A 24,631-nucleotide genomic window follows, 5' to 3' on the forward strand; every position below is an offset into this window, starting at 1 on the left:
GTGCTGACGAATCAGCGCAATAACCTCGGCAAAGTTCCTCTTGGATCTCAGGAGTGACTGCATCCTGCGGAGTTGGACCGTCCAGTCCCTCAAACAGGAGCACCTCCCGAGACCCCTCCTCCCTCAAGAGAGGAGCAGCGACAGCCCCCTCTCGGTCTCCTCCAACCACCTGTGCGTACGACCTGGCTGGTCCGAGAACCGAGCCTGGTGCGTACGACGCGGTGGCGGATCCTGAGGGGCGCACCCCTCACGATCACTCCTCAATACCTCGCCCCTCCGGTGTAACCCGAGGAGGTTTGAAGGTATGGGGAGAGGAAGACCTGACGCTCTCCTCCTCGCTCGCTGGTAGAACCAGCGGGCTTGGAGGACTGCAGGCGATCGCCAACCCGCGGTGGCGATCGAGCTGCAGACCTAGTCTGAGCCGTCTCGCTGTGGAGAACGGCTGGACCGAGAACAGCGGCCCCGGTCTCGTGTGTCAGAGGAGCTGGTGCTGGTCGCCGTACCCGATCGCTCTCTGTGAGAGCGACGGTCAGGCGACCGGCGAGCTCCACTGTCACGGTGAGATCGTGCGTATCCTCACGGTGCGTCAGTTCGCTGGTACCAGCCGTGGCTGGTGCCGGCGAACGGGGGGACCTCTTCCCAGCCTCAGCCCGTGGCCGTCATGGACCGTCACGTCCGCCCGGGTAGCCAGCTGCTCGCCGCGAGAGTGAGAGCTGGCCTGGTGAGAGTCGCGTGAGCGGCTGTCACCAGTCTTCCGCTCCGTGCCGTGAACCTGACGCTGAGCGGACTCAGAGGTCTGGTTCCTGGCTGCACGGTCGCTGGTAGGCGACCGTACACTCGGTACCTCTCGCGAAACGAGCGGCCGAGCCGGACCCTGCTGCTGTGGCCGAACCACTGACAGCAGGTGAGGAGGTGCCGGTGTTAGCCGGCACCCTCTGGTGCCCCGTAGTCTTCTTCCTTGCGGAGAAGAGACGGGTCCTGCTCCCGAAGGAGCAGGGCGACCAGCGGAAGAACCCCCCGTCTCACCAGAGCGAGACGGGCCCTTAGAAGTTCCCGAAGGAGACTTCTTAGGGGGGGGGGGGGGAGGGGGGGGGGAGGCGACCTTCTTCTTCTTCGGCGGGGGAGCCTTAGAAGAAGGGGAAGAGGCGGCAGACGACGACGACAACGAAGAAGACGATGAAGACGACGACGACACCTTCCTCCTCTTCTTCTTCTTCTTCGTCAACCTCCTCAGGACCGACGTCAGATCTGTCATCCAGGACGGAGCCGGGGCTGCTGTTGCCGAAGCAACAGGGCCCGGACGTACCTGTCCGAACAGACCAGCATCGGGAGCAGCGGCGCCAGGAACAGGAACAACATCGGCAGGTGCGAACATCACAGGAACGGCAGACGAGACAGCAGGAGCAGGTACAGGTACAGCAGCGGTGGTCACGGCAGGTACGGCAGACTGTGTGGGCGGTACAGGTGGTTCGAACCAGCGGCACAGACATCCTAGGTACCGGTGGGAGGTCCAGGGGCGAGCTCTTCGGGCACATGAAGTCCGGTCGCGGCAGCACGGCAAACCCAGGTGGCGGCATCACACTCCCCCGAGTTACGGCGACTGGCCCCTGCACCGATGTAGTGGGTGTTACAGAGACCGCGTGCTGGGTGTACACCCAGGTGAGGAGGTGAAGCATAGCCAGGGGTTGTAAGGGTCGTGGTGGTGGTCGTGACGTTGCATGGGTGACCGCCACGGAGCCAGCGAGATGATAGAGCAGCCCCTGGACACTCGGCACGCCCTGCAGCCCCAACGATGCCCACACCTGTCCGAGGTCATCCTTCGCGGCAACCGCACCTGAGGAGGCAAAAGTCGGGTGATTAGAAGGATCCTCTACCCGTTCGCGCGAAGACGAACGGATAGAGGACCCAGAGTACAACTCTACGTCAGGGTATCTAGCGCCCTCCTCCACACTCGACACGTCAGGAGAGGAGAAGGACCTAGAAACCCCCCCCGAAGGGGAAGGCGCGAGACGTGGAAGTTGAGCGGGCGGCAGGAAAGAAGACGAAGTGTCCGTCACCAAAGGAGTCGCGGGAGAGCTTTCCGACGACTCCTTTGCAGGCCTTCGCTTCTTCCTGCCCTCATACAAAGTCCACTGCGCCTCCGACCAATCAATACACACATCACAGGGCTCGGCTCGGGTGCATTCGCGCCCACCGACACCGAGCACACACAAAATATGAGGGTCACAATCTCCGGGAACGATCTGAACTTCCCGCATTTACGCCCTTCGATACCCGGGCAAAGTCTCCGTGGGGTAGCGGGGCGAGGAGATTCCATCATAATCAATAATTGAAGGCAGCAATTAATATGAAAAAAGAGAATAATTGTACTTACAATAACTCTTTCATACACAATTACAACCAAATACTCAGAAAGCAAACGACGAGAAGCGGGCAGAGAGCGTCGAACAACACGTCCATCCACTGCGAGGCCGAAAGCAAAAGTGGTTTGTTTACCTCCCAGTCGCGCGCGCGCGCCTGTCGGACAAGCAGTTAACTACCGAACCCCTTGTTCGAAAGCTTACGACCTATCCAGCTGCCGCTAGTACCTTCCTATTGTAAAAGGACCGAAGGTTTGTATGCCGTGTCGGAACAAATACAAATTTGATTGTAGGCCTATGCCCCTACCATTATCTCAAAATATAAGAAATTGATTGTACGCCTGTCCTGTCATGCCTCAAAAATGATATTGTAATGATACAATCAAGTTTGTTCATACTTACCTGGCAGATATATATATAGCTGATAATTCCGACGACCGACAGAATTTAAAACTTACGACACACGTAGTGGGAGTCAGGTGGTTAGTACCCATTCCTGCCGCTGGGAGGCGGGTATCAGGAACCATTCCCATTTTCTATTCATAATTTTTATTCCACTGTCTCCTGAGGGGAGGTGGGTGGGTACTTAATTATATATATCTGCCAGGTAAGTATGAACAAACTTAATTGTATCATTACAATATCATTTTGTTCATGAAACTTACCTGTCAGATATATATATAGCTGAATCCCACCTTTGGAGGTGGGAGAGACAGAATAGAGGATTTAGGAAACACATATATGCAGATATTTGATATCTTGGTTCCTAACCTGTTAGCATAGCTGGCTTCGTGATTACTGCCACGTAAGTCTGCTTGTGCTACTAGAGTTGCCAGCAAGGTAGAGACCTATATAGCTGGTGCACTCCAGATGATCTGTCAACAGGGGCGAGACCACGACGTGACTAGACCATGAACCATACTGATGAGGGCAACGAGGCAAAAATACAACCACCTGGCTTAGCTTACCAAAGGTATCCCACTTAACTAAGCTAATGGAAGGGAGATCCGCCCCAGGCGGTCACCCCACAACCATAAAACACAAGTTAAAAACCCACCTAATCCCTAAAGGATAGGATGAGTGTTACCTCCTGCCCCCAAAACAGTGTCTGCAGCAACGTATGGTCCGAGGGAGAAGAACAATTTCGTATGTCATCTTTCACCTCCCGCAGGTAGTGTGAAGCGAAACACCGAATTGCTTCTCCAAAATGTGGCATTCAAAATATCTTTGAGCGCCATATTTTTGTGAAAAGCTACCGAGGTAGCGATAGCTCTCACCTCGTGAGCTTTCACTTTTAGAAGCTTTCAAATCACTATCACTGCACTTATCATGAGCTTCTTTAATCGTACTTCTTAGGAAGAACGCCAGTGCGTTTCTTCGACATAGGAAGATCAGGTTCTTCACTGAGGCACCACAAATTGTCAGAAGAGCCTCTGCAGGCTTTAGTTCTCTGCAGATAGAACTTTAGAGCCCTGACAGGACACAGGAACCTCTCACGTTCATTTCCCACTATTTCTGACAACCCTTTGATTTCAAACGTCCTCGGCCACGGGTTGGAAGGATTCTCGTTTTTTTGCTAAGAAACGCAGGACTTAAAGAACAAACCGCATTATTGTCCGAGAACCCCAATCTGCTTGCTGATAGCCTGGATTTCGCTAACCCTCTTCGCCGTCGCCAGAGCGGGTTAGGAAGATCGTTTTCTTCGTCAGATTCCTCAGCAAAAACTGAATGAAGCGGTTCAAAATGACCTGACATCAGGAACTTAAAGCACCACATCCAAGTTCCACGAGGTACTTTAGGTTGGATGACCTTCGTAGTCTCGAAGATCTAATGAGATCATGAAGGTCTTTATTATTAGTCAAATCGAGTCCTCTGTGTCGAAGACTACAGAAAGCACGCTCCTGTAGCCTTTAATAGTGGGTAACAGCTAACTTCACTTCTTCTCTCAGATAAAGAAGGAAATCAGCTATCTGGCTCACAGAGGTTGTGGTGGAGGAAATGCCCTTCTTCCTGCACCAGCATCTGAAGACAGCCCACTTCGATTGGTACAGAGCGATTGAGGAGGGCCTCCTTGCGGTGGCAATCGCCTTAGCCACAGGTCTTGAAAAACCCCTCGCTCTGGCCAACTTCTTGATAGTCTGAACGCAGTCAGACTCAGAGCGGGGAGGTTTTTGTGGTACCTCTCGAAGTGGGGCTGTCTGAGTAGATCTTTCCTTAAGGGCAGAGTCCTCGGAAAGTCTACCAAGAAGGACATCACCTCTGTGAACCAGTCGGCTGCTGGCCAGAAGGGAGCGATGAGGGTCATCCTCGCTCCTTCCGATGCCGCGAACTTCCTCATTACTTCCCCGAGGATCTTGAGCGGGGGAAAAGCGTAAAGGTCTAGACCCAACCAACTCCAAAGTATGGGCGTCTACTGCCACTGCTCCCGGGTCCAGAACTGGGGAGCAATACAGCGGAAGTCTTTTCGTCCTGGGAAGTTGCGACACAGTCCACATGCGGACAACCCCACAGGTTCCACAGCGACTGGCAAACCTCCTGGTGAAGGGTCCACTCCGTCGGCAGAAGCTGTCCTCGTCGACTGAGAAGGTCCGCTTGAACGTTCTGTACTCCTGACACGAACCTTGTCAGGAGTTCCTTCGCGATGGCAAACAGAGAAGGCGAGTGGGTTCCCCCTTGATTCCTTAGGTATGCCAGTGCTGTGGTGTTGTCCGAGTTGATCTGAATGACTTTGCTGGAGATTTCCTCCTGGAAGAACCTGAGCGCCAGGTAAATCGCTGATAGCTCTTTCAGATTGATGTGCCAGGACACCTGTTCCCCTCTCCAGGTGCCTGACACTTCTTTCCCTCCTAGTGTTGCTCCCCAACCCGTGGACGACGCGTCGGAAAACAACACTAGGTCGGGGTTCCGAAGCTTGAGAGAAGCCTTCTGCAAGCTTTCCGTGGATCTGACCACCAACTTAGGTGTTCTTTCACCTCTCTCGTCAACCACAAGGTCGCCTCCAGATCTTGTTTGCTCTTCCAATTGTTGGCTAGGAAGAATTGAAGAGGTCTGAGGTGCAACCTTCCCAGAGAAACAAACTTCTCCAGTGAGGAAATGGTCCCCAGCAGACTCATCCATTCCCTCACCGAGCATGTTTTTCCTTCCCCAGAAAGGTCGCCACTTTTTCTAAGCATTGAAGTTGTCGCCCCTGGGACGGAAAAGCCCGAAAAGCCACTGAGTCCATTTGAATCCCCAGATAGACTAAGGATTGAGAAGGAGTCAGATGTGACTTTTCGAGGTTTACCAGAAGCCCCAGGGACTTCGCTAACAATAAGGTCATGTGCAGGTCCTCCAGACACCGGTCTCGCGATGAAGCTCGAATAAGCCAGTCGTCTAGGTAGAGAGAGATCCTTATCTTCGCAAGATGAAGCAGCCTCGCCACGTTCTTCATCAGAATGGTGAAAACCATCGGCGCTGTGCTCAGACCGAAGCAGAGTGCCCTGAACTGGAATACTTTCCCCTTCAGGACAAATCGCAAGTATTCCTTGATTGGGGATGGATGGGGACGTGAAAATACACTCTTGGAGGCTCTAGTGAGACCATCCATCCCCCGGTCTTAAGCTGCCAGCACAGATTGAGGTGTCTCCATCTTGAAAGATTTTTTCTTTGTGACGAAGAGGTTTAGGCTGCTGACATCGAGGACGGGTCGCCACCCCCCCGACTGTTTCGGCACTAGGAACAGACGGTTGTAAAAACCTGGAGAATCCAGGTCGAAGACCTGTTCCACCGCTTGCTTCTCGATCATTTGATCTAGCAGATCGAAAAGCAGTTTCTGTTTTTCTCCTCGGTACAAAGGAGACAAATCCTTTGGTGTTGAGGATAGCGGGGGTGATTTCATGAACGGAATCCTGTATCCCTTCCTCACAATATCTAGCGACCAAGGGTCGGCCTCTCTCTCTCCCAGCTTTCGCGAACAGAAGAAGCCTGGCTTCCTACCGGCGGCTGAAGGACTTCCATATCACTTCCTACTCTTTGACGGAGCAGGGGTTTTTTCCTCTGGAAGAGCCTCTTCCTCGAGAGGCTGGTTTCGAGGAAGATCCAACTCGAAAGGGCTTCGGTTTCTTGGTAAAAGAAACGCCAGAAGAAGAAGTAGCTGTTGGTCTCCTTGAAGACTGAGCCAGAAGATCTTGCGTTGCCTTCTCCTGAAGGCTCGATGCTATGTCCTTAACCATAGTCTGGGGGAAGAGATGGTCTGAAAACGGAGCGAAGAGCAAGTCCCGCCTTTTGCGCTGGAGTAGCACGGATTTGGCTGGTAAAGTTTACAGAAGAAAGTGCTACTCTTCTTGAGAAATCCCCAAAGCTAAAGTGAGTAGTCAACTCCTCAGAACCATCCTGACGGCCTTGTCCATGCAAGACAGTACACTGGACAGCTCCCCCCCCAGACTAATGGTATCAGAAACTCCTGGACCTGGCATCCAAACTCCAAGACACCAGTCGAGAAAGTTGAAGACCTCTAGAGTCCTGAAGAGGCCTCCTTTTAGATGGAAGTCGAACTCGTTATGAGTCCAAGAGACTTTTGATGAAGACAGGAGGGCTCTTCTGGAGGCATCCACAATGCTCCCGAAATCACCCTGAGCAGAGGCTGGTAGTTTAACGCCTACGTTCTCATCCCGTCTCGTACCACATGCCCCCTTTTCCGCAGAGTCTTGATGGCGGCAAAGCAAAAGAGGACTTGCCTGACGCTTTCCTCTTCTCCATCCAATCGTGGATTTTGCAGACGCAAATTGCTTAGTGGAAAGCGACTCTTCATTTTAAACGAATCCCGATGCCTTCGACGCTTTGAATGAAGAAAATTGAGGAGGAGGAGTACGAGGGGCTTCAGGTTGAAATGTTTCTCCAAACTCCGACTGGAGAAGACGCGTCAAAACTTTGTAGTCCGATGAGACAGGAGCTGGCTGTGCTCTTCCTCTGCTCGACGAAATCGTCACTAACTCCCTCTTCAGAAACTGGAGAAGTTGGAGGGAGTACTGAAGAAATTCTACGAACAGGTAGGGCTCCCTCTTCCACCTGTGCTTGCGTTTGTGAGGAACTGGCGTCCACAAGCGCGCGCTTGGCGTCCGAAGCCACACGTTTGGCGCCGACAGGTGCGCGCTCGGCATCTACTAGTGTACCCCTGGTGCCCACTGGCGCACACCGAGCGCCCACAAGTGCGCGCTTGGCGTCCACTGGCGCGCGCCCGGTGTCCACTGGCGCACGTTTATCATCAACAAGTGCGCGCTTGGCGGCAACAGAAGCACGCTCCACTTGCACAGAAGCGCGCTCAGCGTCCACAGCTCGCTTACGAACATCCGAAAACGTGCGAGCGGGAAAAACCTCATCCTGAGAGCGAGAAACTAACTTCTCACCTCCTCTAGAGAGCCGCTGGGGAGCAGAACGAACTCTAGAGGGAGACTCAAATGGAGAGAGAGGAGAGCGAGGAGAAGGAGGAGAAGAAGATCTTGACTTCTTCACAGGAAGCCTATCATCCTTCCTACGACGATGCGGAAGAGACTCTCTAGAAGCAAGAATGTCCTGAAGTTGTTGCTGCAGTGACTGAAGCATCCTCTTGGTTGGCGAATCTTCCTGTTCTGGGGAGGGACTGATCCTGTGAGCAGGAGAGTGGCGAGGGGACGCCTCCCTCCTCCTCCCAGGCACAGCCTCTTCCCGAACTCTAGAGCGACTGTATCGCTCGAACGAGTTAACCGAATCCAGGTCCGAAGACTCTCTACGCCTTTTCTGCGGCGGGAAAGCGGCGAACGCACTATCAGGAAAGATCGAAGTTCCGGAGAACTTGGACGTGAAGCGTCACCAACACGTGCCGTCCTTTTCAGCGGACGGGAAGCACCATGAGAACTCCACCCTTTACGTGGGGATGAAGCCGTACGAAGACGAAAACACTCCTTGAGAGACGTGCACGCGCACGCTCCTTGGCAGTCTGGGGATTTTCATCAGAAACTGCCGAAGGCACGCCAGATCGGTGGGGATTCCTTGTAACCCTCCTTAGGCTTTCGACATGCTCCCTCCCCAGGTCCTGGGAGTCAAGCAGAGGTCCCGGCCTAGCGGCGAAACGAGGCCGATCTGACGCACCCTCCACTACACAAGGGGTATCACTGCACTTCTGCACATCACTTTTGCTCTCAAGAGCCAACACTTTCGATTCTAAATTTCGAATCGACTCCAAAATTAAGGACAAAGTATTACCCTCTACTGACACTGTTTCAGGGCCCGGAGGCAACACTACAGGGTAGGAGAAATTAAACAAGCAAGGAGGGTTAAACAAGGAGAAACAATAATTTCTTGCATACCCGAAACACTCCTGGAGGAAGACCTCCTTAACCTATCCTTTTCTAGTTTCCTAAGATAGGTTTCATACGCCTTCCACTCAGAATCTGTTAACCTTTCACACTCCTTGCAACGGCTTTCAAACACACATTCATGCTCCCTACAACCTTTACATACCGTATGGGGGTCTACTGAAGCTTTCAGTAGCCTACCTCTACAATCAGTCCTAGAACAAAATCTAGCGCTAGCTGTACTAGACCCTGACATTTTATCCAAAGAGAAATCCAAACCAAAATCAATTCAATCCACTAATAACGTGTCCCTAGCCACCGATCCAAGTCAATTAATCCAAAAAAGAACCAAAAGGGATACTCAAGTAGCCAAAAGTTTCCAAATCCAGACGGAGGTGCTGTAAACAGATGTTCACAACACCGGCGACAGAAAAATTATGAATAGAAAATGGGAATGGTTCCTGATACCCGCCTCCCAGCGGTGGGAATGGGTACTAACCACCTGACTCCCACTACGTGTGTCGTAAGTTTTAAATTCTGTCGGTCGTCGGAATTACCAGCTTTATATATATATCTGACAGGTAAGTTTCATGAACAAAATGATAAATTTTCTAAGACAATTTGTATTTTTCATAGCTACAAACCTGAGGTCTTAATGTTATACTGCCCACCTCTAGCCACCCCTCTGTTTGTTAAATCATCCTGAGTCAGGAAAGACTGGCGTAGCCGAGTGGTCCTTGACCACTCCTCACCCAATCTACGCATGCATTGCCAGATATCACAAGATTCCTTGCTTTCATCTGCTTTTTAACCGAATCCAGCTAGGCGCTAGAAATTATCCTATTGTTAAGACCTCAGGTTTGTAGCTATGAAAAATACAAATTGTCTTAGAAAATTTGTCATTTGTTCATATGTGAACCTACCTTTGGTCTTAACAATAGGTTAGACTCATACTTGGAGGGAGGTACAAGACATCCTAGACTGGCTGGGGGCCTACCCACCAGTCCAGCTCCCAGAAGAAATGATTTCTGGAGAGGGACTGAAGCCCGTTGAGAAGGTAGATAAATTGATATCCAACCACTCAGAACCTGAGTGACGTACAATGATATATGGGAGAACCATTGTATGGGGAACCAAAGAGAAACTTTGACTGCCCAATAACAAACCAAGACACCAGGGTTTGTATTACTCCCAACCCCTCCATGCAAAGGAGTGGAGCATATGCTACCAAATAGTGGGTAAAATATTTGTATATTACATGACCTCACTACCAGTATGACTACCTTACTCACCTGTATCAGACCAGTCCAGCGAATGACACGTCTATTCCTTAAAACTGCCCGAAAGAAGAAGGAAAAGAACAAGAGAAAGGAGACCAGCCAACTCATTCTCTCATCCACACAATCATCTTAGGTAAGATACAAAGGTGCCCTGTTAAGGGCAACTATGAGTTAGACAACCTGTTGGGCAGCCACTACAGGACCCAGGGAAAACGTGTCCACAGATCTGTGGGCAACATCCTTAAGATAGAAGGAAGTGAACATGGACTGGTGTAACCAAGTACCAGCGCTCAGCACTCTATGTATACAGCCAAGCTCTTTTTGCAGGCCAGAGAGGGACCAATACCCCTAACGTCATGCGCTCTAGCCTGCACAGACGTGGTGGTGGAATCAAGAGCCAAGTATGCCTGTCTGATGGCTTCCTGTATCCAAAAAGAGACAGTATTCTTAGACACCTCTTTCTTTGTATGGCCTGTGCTAACAAAAAGTCTGCGGCAGCCTGGTCTAAGGTGCCGAGTCCTTTTAAGATAGCAACGCAGGGCCCGGACAGGGCAAACAAAAGCTCTTGAGCATCACCACCCACAAAGTCATTCAATGATGGAATGGAAAACAAAATGAACCTGTCATCATGCACAAAGGAATTTGTGGCCAAGACCACGAATTCCGAGACAAATTCGAAGGACATCAACACCCCCACTGGTGTGCTTCACCTCATAGCTCAGACCGTGGAGCTCTCCTACCCTCTTGGATGATGCCAAGGCCAGAAGGAACACTGTCTTGAGCGTCAGGTTCCTGTCAGATGAGCAACGCAAGGGCTCATATGGACTCTTATTGAAGCTCTTAAGAACCAAGGAAACATCCCACGTCAGAGGCTTGAACTCTCTAGGAGAACTCGACTGCTCAAACCCCTTAACTAACAGGGAAAGCTCCCTGGAAGAGGACATGTTGATACCTTTAAGGCGTAACACCAAACTCAGGGCTGCCCTGTATCCTCTAATGGCAGAAACGGACAAACGTTTCTCGTCTCTGAGGAAGGTTAAAAAGTCTGCTATTTGCTGAATAGAAGTTGTGAGTGGAGAAAAACCCCGTTTACGACACCAATCACAGTAGATCGCCCATTTGCCTTGGTAAACCGTGGAGGTCGACTTTCTAAGACTGCTGGACACATGCCCAGCTGTCTCTGAGAAAAGCCTCTCGCTCGGAGGAGATACTTGATAGCCTCCAACCGTGAAGAGACAGGGATTCTACTGACTGGTGGAACCTTTCTGCATGGGGCTGACACAGGAGATGTCGCCAAGGGGGAATCTCTCTTGGAACCTCTGACAACAACGACAGCAGATCTGGGAACCATTCCGCCTGAGGCCACAGAGGGGCTACCAAAGACATCGAGAGACCCTGTGAATTCATTAGCCTGTTCAGAACCTGACGGATCAAACAAAACGGAGGGAAGGCATACACCTCCACATTGTCCCAGGGATATTGGAATGTGTCCTCTGCCAATGCTACAGGATCTGGAACCACTTAACAGAATATCTCCAGCTTCCTGTTGAAGCGAGTCGCAAAAAGGCCCAGCATGGGACTCCCCCAAATCTGGAAAAGCTTGTCTGCCACCACTTGATGAAGGGACCACTCTGTGCCTAGGATCTGATCCCGGCGACTGAGTTTGTCTATGACCACATTCCGTTTGCCTGGGCTATACCTGGCTGAGAGCTCTACCGAATTGCTGACCGCCCACTGGTGAAGCTCGACGGTCAAGGCATGAAGTTGACGTGAAACCAGGCCTCCCTGTTTGTTCACGTAGGCTACCACCGAGGTGTTGTCCGACATGAGAACGACAGAATGACCTTCTACCTTCCCCCGAAACTCCTTCAGACCCAGGAAGGCTGCATTTAACTCCAAGACGTTGATATGTTGCTGCTTGTCCTCCAAACTTGAAATGCCTGAAGCAATGAGGCCGCCTAAATGAGGCCCCCAACCTGCGAGGGAGGCGTCCGAGAACAGAAGAAAGTCCGGTGGAAGAGAATGCAGAGGGACACCCTTCAACAGATTCTGGTTGTCCAACCACCAACGAAGGTCTTCTCTCACTTCCAGAGACAGGAACCATTGACAGGGGAGAGTCCCCACCCGGAGACCAGAATTCTCCCAGTCTCCATTGCAGAGACCGAAGATGAAGACGCCTATGAGGGACCAGCTTCTCCACGGAAGACAACACTCCCAGAAGAACCTGCCACTGATGAGCTGACTGATGTGATTCTGACAGGAAGTTGCGCGCCACCACCCGCAACTTCTCCAATCTCTGATCTGACGGGAAAACTTTTGCCACTGTCGTATTGATGACCATGCCCAGGTAGAGGATCCTTTGACTGGGTGCGAGGTTTGACTTTTCCTGGTTGACTAATATGCCCAGTTCCAAACAGAAACGAAGTAGACGATCGCTGTCCTGCAGCAGCTTTTCTTTAGAAACTGCTAAGACTAACCAATCGTCAAGGTACCACAGCAAACGGATCCCCTGAGCATGGGCCCAACTTGACACGAGAGAGAAGACCCTTGTGAACACTTGAGGGGCTGTCGTCAGCCCAAAGCACAAGACTTTTAACTTGAAGACCTTGTCCCCAAGAGAGAAGCGAAGGAACTTCCTAGACGTCGGATGAACAGGGATTTGGAAGTATGCGTCCCTTAACCCTCTTACGCCGACTGAATGTATTTTACGTCGACATTTCTTGTCTCCCGTGTGCCGACTGGACGTATTTTACGTTGACTTACAAAAGTTTTTTTTAAAATTCGCGGGAAAATACTTATAGGCCTACCAGCCTAAAACTTTTGAATCACGCGTCTTGGGGGATGCTGGGAGTTCACGGATCAAGGTGATGTTTTGTTTACAATCGTTACGTAGGCGCGCAAGCGTGAATTTCTTTCTTGCCGCACTAAAAAGTATCTGTGACACATCTCGGAAATTATTTTGTCACTTTGACATAATTTTTGTACCATTGTAAATTAGCCGTTACATGAAGTATTATATATGAAAATGTGCGCATTTTTATGTAGAATACAACAATAAAATACTCATGATTGTAGCTTTTATCAGTTTTGAGATATTTTCATATAAATAACGATAATTGCCAAAATTTCAACCTTCGGTCAACTTTGACTCTACCGAAATGGTCGAAAAACGCAATTGTAAGCTAAAACGCTAATATTCTAGTAATATTCAATCATTTACCTTAATTTTGCAACTAATTGGAAGTCTCTAGCACAATATTTTGATTTATGGTGAATTTATGAAAAAACTTTTTCCTTACGTCCGCGCGGTAACTCTTCCGAAAAAAATCATACATGCGATTGTGGTAATGTTTGCACCATTTTAAAATTAGCCGTTAAATAAAGTTTTATATATGGAAATGTGCGCAATTTCATGCACAATACAACTAAAAACAACCCATGGTTGTAACTTTTATCAGTTTTGAGATATTTTCATATAAATAACGATAATTGCAAAAATTTCAACCTTCGGTCAACTTTGACTACCGAAATGGTAGAAAAACGCAATTGTAAGCTAAAACGCGTATATTCTAGTAATATTCAAGCATTTACCTTCATTTTGCAACAAATTGGAAGTCTCTAGCACAATATTTCGATTTATGGTGAATTTAGGAAAAAAATAACATTTTCTTTACGTCCGCGCGGTAACTCTTCCGAAAAAATCATACGTGCGATTGTGGTAATGTTTGCACCATTTTAAATTAGCCGTTACATAAAGTTTTATATATGAAAATGTGCGCAATTTCATGTAGAATACAACAAAAAATAATTAAAGGTTGTAGCTTTTCTCATTTTTGAAATATTTGCATATAAATCATGATAAATAGAAAAATACCACGTTCGGTCAACTTTGACTCTACCCAAATGGTCGAAAAACGCAGTTGTAAGCTAAAACTCTTACAGTCTAGTAATATTCAGTCATTTATCTTCATCTTGAAACAAATTCGAAGTCTCTAGCAAAATATTTAGATTTATGGTGAATTTAAAAAAAATCTTTCCTTCCCTCCGCGCGCGGATTCTCCGCCACAAATCTCCAAAATACGTACATCCCATTCTCGGAATATTTGCTCCATTTCATATTAGGCATTTCATAGAGTTTTATATATGAAAATGTGCGCAATTTTATGTAGAATAAAACGAAAAATATTTGAAGGTTGTAGCTTTTCTTATTTCCGAAATAATTGCATATAAAAAATATATATATAAAAAAATTCGACATTCGGTCAACTTTAACTTGTCAGATATGGTCGAAAACTACAATTGTAAGCTAATACTCTTACAGCATAGTAATATTCAATCATTTGTCTTCATTTTGAAAGAAATTGGAAGTCTCTAGGACAATATTTAGATTTATGGTGAATTTTGGAAAAAAATATTTGTTTACGTCCGCGAGTTACGAATTCATGCATTATTTTGTGATAATATTTTCTCTGTGTTGCTTTTATCCTTTTACAATGTGTTATATACCAAAATGATCGCAATTTAGTGTACATTACAACGAAAAAAAAGTAACTTGTTACCTTTAACCGTTTTGCGCACAGCGTGATTTGAATACAATTATATATGAAATTTTGTTTTTGCGCTATCATATATGGCATTATTTATATATGATAATGATACTTTTTTTTCATTTCTAATGGTTGCATACTAAAATTCAGGCAATGCCAAAAAAAAGAGCCAAAAATGAACTCTTAATCTTGAAAACTAAGCGCGCTGTGATTTTTTGAAAAAAATATTTTTTCCGCTTCCGCGTTCACTCCGAAACCCCTCCGGCACACGGGAGACAATTTTTTATTTACCGCTCCGGCGTAAGAGGGTTAAGTCTATCGACAGCATGAAGTCGCCTTCCCTAAAGGCTGCCAACACTGAGCACGGGGTCTCCATCTTGAACCGTGTCTTCCTGATGAAGTGATTCTAGGTGGATAAGACGATCACAGGCCTCCATCCTCCTCACACCTTGGGCACCAAGATGTGACTGTAAAACCCTGGAGACGGATGCACCACTTCCTCTATCGCATCCTTGTCCAGCATTTTCTGCACCTCTGCCCGAAGAGCCAAGAACTTTAGAGAATCTGGAGGATATGCCTCCCTGAGCTGTGGCTTGTCCGACAGAGGAGGAGAGAAGTCGAATGGCAGTAGGTATCCCACCCGAAGGACATCTACCACCCACTTCTCCACCCCATAACTCTGCCACTTGGCCCAATGGCCCGCCAGGCACCTCCCCACCCATGGCACAGGAGAGCGAGAAGCGCCTAACCTACCGACAGCCCCCTTTACCTCTGGCCCTTGGGCCCCTTCTTGGCTTAAAGGAACGAGAGCGAAAGGGGCATTGATCTTCTGACTTAGGCCGAGTCGAACAGGAAGGCCCTGCCGAACTTGAAGCCCTCGATGGCCTACCAGGCGACGATCTCCTTGACTACTGCTGGACAGGGGGAGGAGGGGGAACCGGATGTCTCCGAGGATGAGACTCCGACTTAGACACGGCCTGGTGCACCAGTCTGTCTTTGGTGTCAGCCCGGCGCTGGTCTATAGCATTCTCGAGCTCTGTCCGAGGAAACAAATATTGGGACTCAAACAGATTTCCGTTCCTCAATGACAGCAAGGACTCCGTGTCGAGCGATCTCTCTATCCTAGACAAAGCTGCATCTCTTCTAATCAGAAGAGGGTCAGCCCATAAATTAGCACCGAGGTGGGCCAAATATAAAAACGCCTTGGCCCCGCACTGCAACAGACTGGCAAGTGAGGATGCACTCACCAACGCTTCCGGGGACCTGTCGGAAGCTATCTTGGCAATAACCACAGACCAGAAGTCCGCCAAGAAACCGTCTGCAACATGGAGGCCGCCGTAGATTCCAATGCTGAGGCATCTTGCGAAGACAAGGAAGGAGCCACCAACCTCACCTGCTCCAAAGTCAATCCCGGCTTCAGGCGAATGATGTCTGGGTTAAGATGGCGCGACAACAAAAGAGCAGAGCTCGTAGCATAGTACTTCCTATGTCTCGTGAGAGGCGGGGGTAGTAGCTCGGTAGAGTCCCTAGAGCGAAGCGAACTGTCCCAGTCCGAAACAGAGGTGCTAACCTTCTGCAAGACCGACTGAACTTGCCCCGACAAAGGAAGCTGAAGAGATGATTTGGGGTCCTGAGTAGCTGCCACTAAGGCTTCCAAACAAGGAATGTAAGACGACCAAGCCTGAGTCCTACTTTCCAAATTGTTAAACCCAGGAATGAGATCAACAACTTCTGAAAAGGAAGACAAAAACTCTTGCGTGTCTCCCTCCTCCTGCTCCGGCAACGGAGACCAACGACGAGAAGGATGTGCAGGCTCCCCACTAAAATCAACGGAAGGGTTACCAGCCAAACAGCCCGAAACCCCAACTAACCTGTCTGGGCTGGGTCCTTATGTTGGCTTCTGACACAAACCCACGATAACACTAGGAACATCACTTACCCCAACAGATGACTCATTAACCCTTAAACGTCGAATGGACGTATTAAACGTCGAGTCAAAATGTCTCCCATATGCCGAATGGACGTACCATACGTCGACTCAAAAAAGTTTTTTTAAAAATTCGCGGAAAAATACTTATAGGCCTACCAGCCGAAAACTTTTGAATCACGCGCCTTGGGGGATGCTGGGAGTTCGCAGATCAAGGTGTTGTTTTGTTTACAATCGTTACGCAGGCGCACAAGCGCGAATTTCTTTCTTATCGCACTAAAAAGTATCAGTGACACATCTCAAAAATTATTTCACCACTTTGACATAATTTTTGCACCGTTTTAAATTATCCTTTACATGAAGTATTATAGTATATGAAAATTTGCGCAATTTCATTTAGAATACAACAAAAAATACTCATGATTGTGGCTTTTATCAGTTTTGAAACATTTTCATATAAATAACGATAAGTGCCAAAATTTCAACCTTCGGTCAACTTTGACTCTACCGAAATGGTCGAAAAACGCAATTGTAAGCTAGTAATATTCAATCATTTGCCTTCATTTTGCAACAAATTGGACGTCTCTAGCACAATATTTCGATTTATGGTGAATTTATGAAAAAAACTTTTTCCTTACGTCTGCGCGGTAACCCTTCCGATAAATTTTTTTCGTGCGATTGTCCTAATGTTTGCACCATTTTAAATTTGCCGTTACATAAAGTTTTATAAATGGAAATGTGCGCAATTTTATGCACAATACAACTAAAAACAACCCATGGTTGTAGCTTTTATCAATTTTGAAATATTTTCATATAAAAAATGATGTGACGAATTTTCAACCTTCGGTCAACTTTCACTCTACCGAAATGGCCGAAAAACGCAATTGTAAGCTAAAACGCTTATATCCCAGTAATATTCAAGCATTTACCTTCATTTTGCAACAAATTGGAAGTCTCTAGCACAATATTTCGATTTATGGTGAATTTATGAAAAAAATCACATTTTCTTTACATCCGCGCGGTAACTCTTCCGAAAAAATCATAAGTGCGATTGTGGTAATGTTTGCACCATTTTAAATTAGCCGTTACATAAAATTTTATATATGAAAATGTGTGCAATTTCATGTGGAATACAACAAAAAATAATTGAAGGTTGTAGCTTTTCTCATTTTTGAAATATTTGCATATAAATCACGATAAATAGAAAAAAAACCACGTTCGGTCAACTTTGACTCTACCCAAATGGTCGAAAAACGCAATTGTAAGCTAAAACTCTTACAGTCTAGTAATATTCAGTCAGTTATCTTCATCTTGAAACAAATTCGAAGTCTCTAGCACAATATTTAGATTTATGGTGAATTTAAAAAAAAAACTTTCCTTCCCTCCGTGCGCGGATTCTCCGCCACAAATCTCCGAAATACGTACGTCCCATTCTCAGAATATTTGCTCCATTTCATATTAGGCATTTCATAGAGTTTTATATATGAAAATGTGGGCAATTTTATGTAGAATAAAACGAAAAATATTTGAAGGTTGTAGCTTTTCTTATTTCCGAAATAATTGCATATAAAAAAATATATATAAAAAAATTCGACATTCGGTCAACTTTAACTCGTCAGATATGGTCAAAAACTGCAATTGTAAGCTAATACTCTTACAGTATAGTAATATTCAATCATTTGTCTTCATTTTGAAAGAAATTGGAAGTCTCTAGGACAATATTTAGATTTATGGTGAATTTTTGAAAAAAATATTTGTTTACGTCCACGCGTTACGAATTCATACATTATTTTGTGATAAAATTTTCTCTGTGTTGCTTTTATCGTTTTACAATGTGTTATATACCAATATGATCGCAATTTAGTGTACATTACAACAACAAAAAAAGTAACTTGTTACCTTTAACCGTTTTGCGCACAGCGTGATTTGAATACAATTATATATGAAATTTCGTTTTTGCGCTATCATATATCGCATTACGTATTTATATACGATAATGATAATTTTTTTCATTTCTGATGGTTGCAAACTAAACTTCAGCCAATGACAAATAATGGAGCCAAAAATGAACTCTTAATCTTGAAAACTAAGCGCGCTGTGATTTTTTGAAAAAAATATTTTTTTCGCTTCCGCGCTCACTCTGAAACACCTCCGGCACACAGGAGACAATTTTTTTTTTACCGCTTCGGCGTTCAAGGGTTAACATGTACGTGAATGGTCAAGTGTGGCATTCATACGAATGTGAGATGGGGTGGAGAATCCCAAACACTTGAGATCGAAGGGGAATCCCCCAGACTCGAACTCTTGGAAGCACCAGTGAGAGAGGCAGGCAAACACTCCTGTGCACCAACTCCGCGCTCACTACCTTTGACCTCTTGACAAGCGCCTTGAGATCCTTATGACGACGAATAGGCCTTGGAGAAGAAGGAACACTTACATCATGTGCATGGGCAGGGGAGGTTACAACATGCTCGCGATGTGCATGGACGGGGGAGGTTGCAACACGCTGGCAATGTGCATAGATGGGGGGGGGGGGGGGTGTAACATGCCCGTGATTCGAAGCAGAGGATGAAGCATCCCCTGCAGGTGCACAACGGAAGGAACACTAACACTGCCCGAAACATCAACACTCTTGGGAACACGTCTGCGTTGTTCCTCCCTCGTAGGCGAAGAAAGGGCAAAGTCCTTAGCCTTCCAACGCTTGATACGCCGACGGGGTGTAGAGGGGGAAGAGGAAGAGGAAGACAGCACTGGTTTCTTATGCAAACTCTTCTCAGGAGGCGGGGACGAAGCAACACGTTTCCTACCAGTCCTCCCAACTGATAAGGCAGCCAGCTTAACATCCACAACAGAGTCCAACCTCTGAAGCACTGCCTGGCATATAACCTCAGACTGATGTGCCAGAGAACAAGATGACCGACCTCGGCTACCCACGAAGACGAGGCCGGGAGGAGGGGGATGGCCAAGCCAGTCCGGGGAGGGGGATGTGCGAGCCTCCACAAAATGCACTAGCAACCTCCCAAGGATGGGAGACCCTCTAGTCCGAGTGTCTTCCAAATCGCCGCCATTTTGGAGGCCTCCAACTCTGGAAGAAAAGAGATTGATGAAAAATTAACTCCCAAGGAAGAAGGGGCTACACTACAAACATCAGCCTAGTGGCCTCCCAATACTTCCAGCGACGAATTAATGGAAGAAAAGGAAAGAGACACAGGAACAACCCTACTATGGGGGTTGACTACTGCAGGAGACGAAGCATCGGGAAGCGGCGAAAAACCCTCCCAAGTAGGAAGAGTCGAAACCCTCCGATGTTCTCTCTTGCCATAAAACGACTTCCACTGCTCTTTAGGACATGACCGGCATTCCGTGCAAGGATTCGTATAGTAAAAAAATTAGAACGACACCTCCTGCACGTAATGTGGGGGTCAGTCGCTGCCAAAGTAAAAAAAACGAGAACACAGAAAACCTGGAACTCCAGGGCACATACGTTGACAAGGCCGAGAAGGAGCAGAAGAAGCCATAATATTAGCCAAACACACACACACACACACACACTAAACACAAGTGAAACGGGCAATGAACCGGGAAAAAGGCTAAGAGAAGTTAACACGACTCTCGCCTAGGCGGTCAAAGAAAGACTGGCGTAGTGGCATGGTCCTTGACCACTCCTCACCCGAGCTACGCATGCGTTGCCAGATATCACAAGATTCCTTGCTTTCATCTGCTTTTTAACCGGATCCAGCTAGGCGCTAGAAATTATCCTATTGTTAAGACCGAAGGTTTGTTCATGTATGAACAACATAAGAATTTGATTGTAAGCCTATGCCCTGCCACTGCCTCAAATACAAGAAATTGATTGACGAGTAGTCTCAGCCCTATCATTGCCTCAAAATATAAGAAATTGATGTGTAAGCCAAAATCTCAATGATATTAACACTTGACATGCAAGATTATGATGAATTCATACCCTAACATTGGAACTGGCTACATAAGTCTATGCTCCATTTCAATTAATGTGGTCTATGTTGGATCGCATATGCAGGCCAACACCAATTAAAAAAAAGATGCATGTGTATTCAGGCTGCGCATGATGAAAAAAAAGCTGAACAGACAAAATGAACCAAGAGCTTCATAATGACATAAATTTATCAATCTTTTATCGGAGATGTCAACTGCATACTTCACAACTCTGGGAACTCAAATCTGCAGTGTCACCAATTGTACACGAAACTCAAAATTACCGAACGGAGTTAAAACCGTACTGGACTGGTAATCATTTCAACTGTTAACTAGTGTGATGTTATTCCCCCTTTGAGAACTAGTCAATTACTGGGAGGGGCTTAGCTGCAAAGCTAGGCAGACTCTGCTATCAGATGAAACCATTGAATCCATATTCATCATCATGAGAGGCTAAGCAAAGGCACTGTGAGACTGGTCTGCCTTCACTGAAACATGGAGACAGTTACTACAGATAGGTTCACTAGATAAGAACACCAAAATTCCATATTAAGTGATTTTATCACTTATTTTTTCATGCAATTAAATAACAAACTATGCTATGCAAAAGGAAACTATTCACTGATATAAGAGAAAAGCTCAAGAAAAAGGTACAGCATTCTCAATTTTTACTTAAAATGATTTAGGAGTGATATTAATTTCCTATTGAAACTATAGTAACATAGGCGATGTTCTGACCATTTCTAGTTAATCTGAACTTGATTTTCAATTTTGCCATTGTCATATATTTCAGAATGCGAAGTTCTAAAAAATTTGCAACTTACATAAACACAAAACTCTTACTTTACTAATACTTTACTGAACTTTTTGGTACAGATTTATAATTAATAAGCAAAAGTCATCTCTAGTCTTCCTCTCTGAAGGGTAACCTTATTAAAGGGAGGCTACTCACAACAACACTTCAAGCTCTAAGTTGACACAGCTGCAGGAAAATAGTGAACAAAGCTTTACCATCATCCTTATTATCAAGTATTTTCACGAAACAAACAAGTCACAATTATGCAATCTTTTAAAACGTTGGTCTCCAGCAAAGAAGCTGACAAGAAAGAACTGCCAACAAACTAACAAGATTATACCTATAAAACTATTATTTTACATAATGTGTATCAACACAATGTAAAATTTTCCACATGCAATTTTGATAGGAGGTGACATTTTTTGCACTTTATCATCAGTGATACCCAATTACGACACAACACAAATCAACATTACTCATTACAAACTAGATAGTGGTAAGTCATCTGACAACCTCGTAAAATAGAAGGTGAAAGTAACAAGGTGACATGGAAACTGTTAAAAATTGTTCTCCCATCTAATCCTAACACCAAAAATTAATAATGATAAATGAAATGACTGATAACAGCAATGAGACATAACAAAATAAACAGAAAATCAATATATAGTCCTGACCTTTGGTAATGGAGCACTTTATCAAATGAATCCAATTTATCACTGACTGAAATAATCTCTACCCACCAAGAACTGAAGTGTCTAGTAATTCTTTTTAAAATGGACTTATTGATATGAAGCAGCTTGATCACCTGGTCAATAGGCAGTGTATTCTCAAGGTCAATCTAAATTATAGTAAAGGGACGTGCATCCCTCAAAACTGAAATCTGGTAAGGATGAAATTTCAATGGGTCTCATAACCATTACGACTAAATTGTAAATGGCTTCTTGCTTTCAAAACCAAAATGAGTATGGCAAAGATTGATAACAAATACTTGGAAAGATTAATTTCAGCCACTAGGGCAAGAATATTGCAGCCACTGCTGAAGAATAAAAAAAAAAAACCAAGACTGAAGCTGTAAGACCATGATCTGGTCCTAAAATTCAATCAACTGTCACATTAATCATTTTAATTTTTGTGATCCATGAAAAAATTTAATTACGTATAATCTTGAATGTCAACAAAAAAAAGCCTTGCATCCCTAGTATAGTTTACTGTCTAAAAATGACTGAAGTCTACAAATACTTTGTGATAGGAATCATCGATATTTGGGGGCAGCTCCTGTTGTGACAAGGACAGTTCAGTAAGTGTTAATGCAACTGAATGACCATACCATGTCAAGGATTGATGTCTACGACAGTTGAGAGAAAACGAGCCTGCAGGTTCTCTTAGCACTGAAACTTACTTTTTGTCGGCTTGTTAAGGATCAAGCAAAGGTAACACTGTGTCAGCTGTGTTGGTGAGGGAAAGTGATTAAAAATTCACAAAAATTACAGAAAGACTTAATTTTATGGGTAAAAAGTTCTACTCATGCTCACCAGTTTTGTTTGTTCTCAATGAATATGCCATTTGGGAAAGTTATCCATTCTAAAGCAAGATTGTTATGTTTCATTCATAGCTACCTATACATATTAAAGGACCTTAGATAGGCATGCCTAATACTAGTGTTATTCTTATAATTACTTTTGGCAACTTTCAGGTTTGTGTATCTATTAAAAACACAAATAGTCTTGAAACTTTACCTTTTTTCCTCCTTTTATAAGAATTAGCTTTTAGGTGGGAAGAATTTTTTTTTAGATATAACTGGTGTTGACCTCATGTCCAGAAATGTCTCCTTCCCTGTCATGTTAACAATCAGGGGAAGTTTAACTCTTGTAACTTCCTGTTCATCTCAGCATGCATGATGTCCAAGATGACAGGGGTCCTACATTTAAGTGTAGCTTTATTGCAACCTCTTTCTATCCAAAAGGATTTGTTTCCTAGTAACAAAGGAAGACCAGCTCAAAAAGTAGCATATTTACCTATCAACTGTTATAAGAAATATGTAGGCACTAACAGGGATAATTGCAACATCTTCCCTTTGTAAAACAATGAGCATAAAGTACACAATAAAAATAAAGTTGTGAAAAAGAAAAAATCTGGGTGCAGAACTGCCTAACACTTTCAGAAAACAAAAAAAACTTGGACTTTCATTCTAGGTACACAAAAACTAAAACATTCATTACTGTACGTATATGGTGTGTTATTAACTGCAAGGTGCAAAAGAAAACTTACTATTCTCTGTAATAGTATAACATACCCAATGGATGAAATTAAAGAATCTAAACAATGATAGCACCCTCAACTTTCATAAACTAGCACCACACCTTTTTCTATTAAACCACATGACTTCTATTGCATATTGAGGACACTATTTCATAAAAAACTGCACCAGACTGAGCAGTATAGTATATCAGTAAAATAATTTGTTTTGACAATAAATGGACACCGTTTTCCACTGTATGGCTATTTTAGGTTCAGATAAATAATTACCTGTAGAAACTCTCATGGGAAGCCAAGAAAACTGATACAGCACAAATAAAGTGGTTTTTGCATAGCCTCATCTTATAAAATGTTACCTCTGGAACTAACATACATCTTTCCTAAAAATGCATCAAAAGACAAAACAACCAGTATTACATCACCATCACCTGTAAGTGGTGCTATATTAAAAAAAAAATCCACAAGTGTTTAAAGTGTTAAAAGAATAAACTAACATCACTTACCTTATAGAGAACTCAACCTACCTTTTTTGAGCTAATAGATCTTCAAAACAACGAGTTATAACTTATTCTTTTGTTGAAAAGGTACAAACAAAAACTTACTATCAGAAGTCATCTCACAGTGGGAAAAGGCAAGATACTTTAATAGACCAAATTTCCTGAAACAATTTAGTAACCAAGCTGATACTCTACTACTGTACTGCACAATAGTACAGCAATGTAGTTCCTCTTACAGGCAAGTACATCTGTACTTTCATAACCATTAAACTGTCACAAGTTGCTATTAATGTGTGTGATGCATTACATCATGCCTTGAACCTAATTAACATGGCAGAAGTGAAGACATGTACTCTGGCTTCCATCTCCATCCAAAGAAGCAACACAAACTTGAGGAAATGTGATGGAAAACTACCTTTTTTTTTACCTTTTGCCTATTAGCTGGAAGAGGGGGTTGAATATAATAACCGGAACACACTGTAAACAAACATGTTATGTAAAATTTGCATAAAGCAATAACGTATTCTTTTTATCTTAGCAAGTAATCATATATCTATTCATCAGAAAACATGACAGAACCATAGGTTTGCCTGGAATAAGAAGAAAAAACAAAGCATGAGGGATAGTATAATGAGAAACCATAATGTTCACATTCAATTGAAACTTGACAAATTACAGATAGTAACTATATTCAAGAGAACAC

The 24,631-nt window shown here is 45.1% G+C and overlaps 1 protein-coding gene across 5 annotated transcripts in view; it reads right to left on the reverse strand.

Moving 5' to 3' along the window:
* Positions 1–24,631, reverse strand: part of LOC135202354 (splicing factor U2AF 26 kDa subunit-like) — a 144,934-nt gene that overhangs the window by 115,203 nt on the left and 5,100 nt on the right. For 3 of the 5 annotated variants that reach the window (XM_064231717.1, XM_064231718.1, XM_064231719.1), the window contains one exon: positions 24,344–24,405. The exons of 1 other annotated variant lie outside the window; for it this stretch is intronic. In XM_064231717.1, the coding sequence (XP_064087787.1) occupies positions 24,344–24,405 (62 nt within the window). The remainder of the gene's footprint in view (positions 1–24,343; positions 24,406–24,631) is intronic. One more of the 5 variants, XM_064231720.1, reaches the window with a different exon arrangement.

Source organism: Macrobrachium nipponense, chromosome 30, assembly GCF_015104395.2.
Source record: "Macrobrachium nipponense isolate FS-2020 chromosome 30, ASM1510439v2, whole genome shotgun sequence".
NCBI lineage: Eukaryota > Metazoa > Arthropoda > Malacostraca > Decapoda > Palaemonidae > Macrobrachium > Macrobrachium nipponense.